Source organism: Octopus bimaculoides, chromosome 10 (assembly GCF_001194135.2).
Source record: "Octopus bimaculoides isolate UCB-OBI-ISO-001 chromosome 10, ASM119413v2, whole genome shotgun sequence".
NCBI lineage: Eukaryota > Metazoa > Mollusca > Cephalopoda > Octopoda > Octopodidae > Octopus > Octopus bimaculoides.
The window spans coordinates 76,906,270-76,908,639 of record NC_068990.1 but is presented as its reverse complement, the minus strand read 5'-3'; the positions used below and the strand labels follow the sequence as shown (position 1 = coordinate 76,908,639).

General features: G+C 37.9%; 1 protein-coding gene across 1 annotated transcript in view; it reads left to right on the top strand.

Moving 5' to 3' along the window:
- LOC128246986 (SCO-spondin-like) overlaps nt 1-1,896 on the top strand; it is an 87,020-nt gene extending 85,124 nt beyond the window's left edge. Inside the window, exon 37 of the mRNA XM_052970973.1 lies at nt 1,651-1,896. Within this exon, the coding sequence (XP_052826933.1) occupies nt 1,651-1,896 (246 nt within the window). The remainder of the gene's footprint in view (nt 1-1,650) is intronic.
- The last annotated feature ends 474 nt before the right edge of the window (nt 1,897-2,370 follow it).

The window sequence follows — 2,370 nt, the reverse complement described above, 5'->3', positions numbered from 1 at the left end:
GTGTCTGTGTTTGTCCCCCACCACTGCTTCATAACTAGTATTGGTGTGTTTACGTTCACGTAACTTAGCAGTTCGTTAAAAGAGGAAAATAAAAAAAGTACCTGGCAGAAAAAAGAAAGAATTGGTGTCGATTATTTTCGATTAAAATTCTTCAAGGCAGTGCCCCAGCGTGGTTGCAGTCCGATGACTAAATAAGGTGAAAGAACCAATAATTTTTTTAATAAAACTTTAATTTGAGGGAGGTAACTCTTGGTCTCCAATGTCAGTAATACCATGGCAATGAAACCTGATACGGTCGCTTTACCTTCTAGAAATAACAACCCAAATGCTTTTAAATCAGATCCTAATGCTGGATGTTCAAGAACCAAATAATGGGCATATTTTCAATCCCGGGATCATCCTGATTCCAAAATGGTATAATATGTCTCTATAATATGTCTCTGGTATAATATGTAGAGCAAATGTAAACTGAGATACAGGGGCTCCAGAGATACAGAGAGAATTTCGCTTTTATTGATATAGATTTAGATAACATAATTTCGTAATAGATAACACAGTTGAAACATATTTCATTCACTGAATTATATGTACAGACGTATTTTAGTAACCATCTACTACATCATGTGAACACTTCGTTAGTCTTATGAACAAGACTTGTACCGAAATCAAAGACATCACTCTGTTACTGTTTTTCATAACCTTCATCTTGTTAAGTCAAGTAAATACATCAATGAACACAAAGTGCTTTGATGCACATCGTTGCTTTTATTGATTACAAACCTACGCTACGTCCCACATTATTAGGCAAGTCAACCTTCTCTCAATAAATAAATGTATATTCGTTCAAAACCAGTTGTTTTCCCACTGACTGTTGGCAACACCTATCTGCGCACATTCTGTTCAAGTAAATCGGATCTGTGCAGACGCCAACATATGGCGCCCATTTTTGTGATTGGGCAACATTTTCACTGTCACAAATTATTAGGCAAGTATAATAAAAATGATGACTGAGTCAAAGCAAACATTTATTTAATTCAACGGTTAAGGTTTAACAAAAAATTATTATTGAATTTGTCAAGGTGATGATATCCTCTTGTGTCATGCTTTGAGCACCATCTATAATAGTACCCCAGAGGGCAACTTTACTTGAAAACTGCCGTCCATCTTGATAAACGCATCTCTTCAGACACTCCACAGGTTCTCGATCGGGTTAAAGTCAAGGAAACAAGGTGGCTACTCTATCAAAAGACCTCCAGAGAAGCCTATTTGCTGCAGGTATTCTCTAGAATTCTTCGCTGCATGAGACTGTGCATTATCTTGCATGAAGACCAACTTTCTCTTGAACGAAAATTTTTGCTTTTTGAACTGCAGTTGGAAATTGTCCTTTAAGAAGTTAACATGTGTTTTCGAAGTCATCTTAATGCCATCTGGGACTTTCCGTGGCCTGACCATCATATCACCAATGATGCCAACCCAAAACATAACCCGACCCCCTCCCACTAATTGGCGTCTCAAACGATGAGAACGGCTCCCGCTGATTGATACCCAACCTTTACTCCAGCCATCTGATCCATCAAGAGTAGCACGGCATTCGTCAGTGAACAAAACTGTTGAAAAATCTATCTTAATGTATTTTTCTGCCCATTTCAGACTCTTCTGCTTATGACAGGTTTAACATTCCTGGCTACCTGCTACAATAGACGACACCTGGTAATTTTCGATACGTCTTCCCTGCCACAACTTTTGAAGATTTCTCTATTTGTCAGACATAAGTTCCGCACAACTTCCCTTTCCACGCGTGATAAAGTAAGATTCAAAGCAACCCTCGACTTACCCTTATCTGCCCTCGACCGAACAGGAATAGGAGATTGCACAAATTTCTTCACTCTTCGGTGATCTCTTCCCAGTATTTTGATATTTCTATGGTTGTTTTAACTTTTCAAAACTCTGATACGATGGCAAACTTCTCATTCGAGGTAAGATCACTTAAGACACTTAAGTTGGGCATCTGCCTAATAATTTGGGATATCAGAAATGTTGCTGCTACACAATAATGGCCATCGTTTGTTTTCGTTTGCGCAGATCCGATTTATTTTAACATTGTGTGTGCAGATAGGTGTTGCCAACAGTCAGTGGGGAAACAACTGGTTTTGAGCGAATACATATTTATTTATTGAGACAAGGTTGATTTGCCTAATAATGTGGGACGCAGTGTATATTTATATGACCGTTTTATTCGTAGATATATATTTACCCTTTTTTATTTTCTGCAACATATAATGTCACATGACTTTCCGTTAGACGAGAAACATAATACGTGGAGTTTTGTGCTAGCTGGCTCTTGTAATCCAAATCAGTATCCTTTAATAA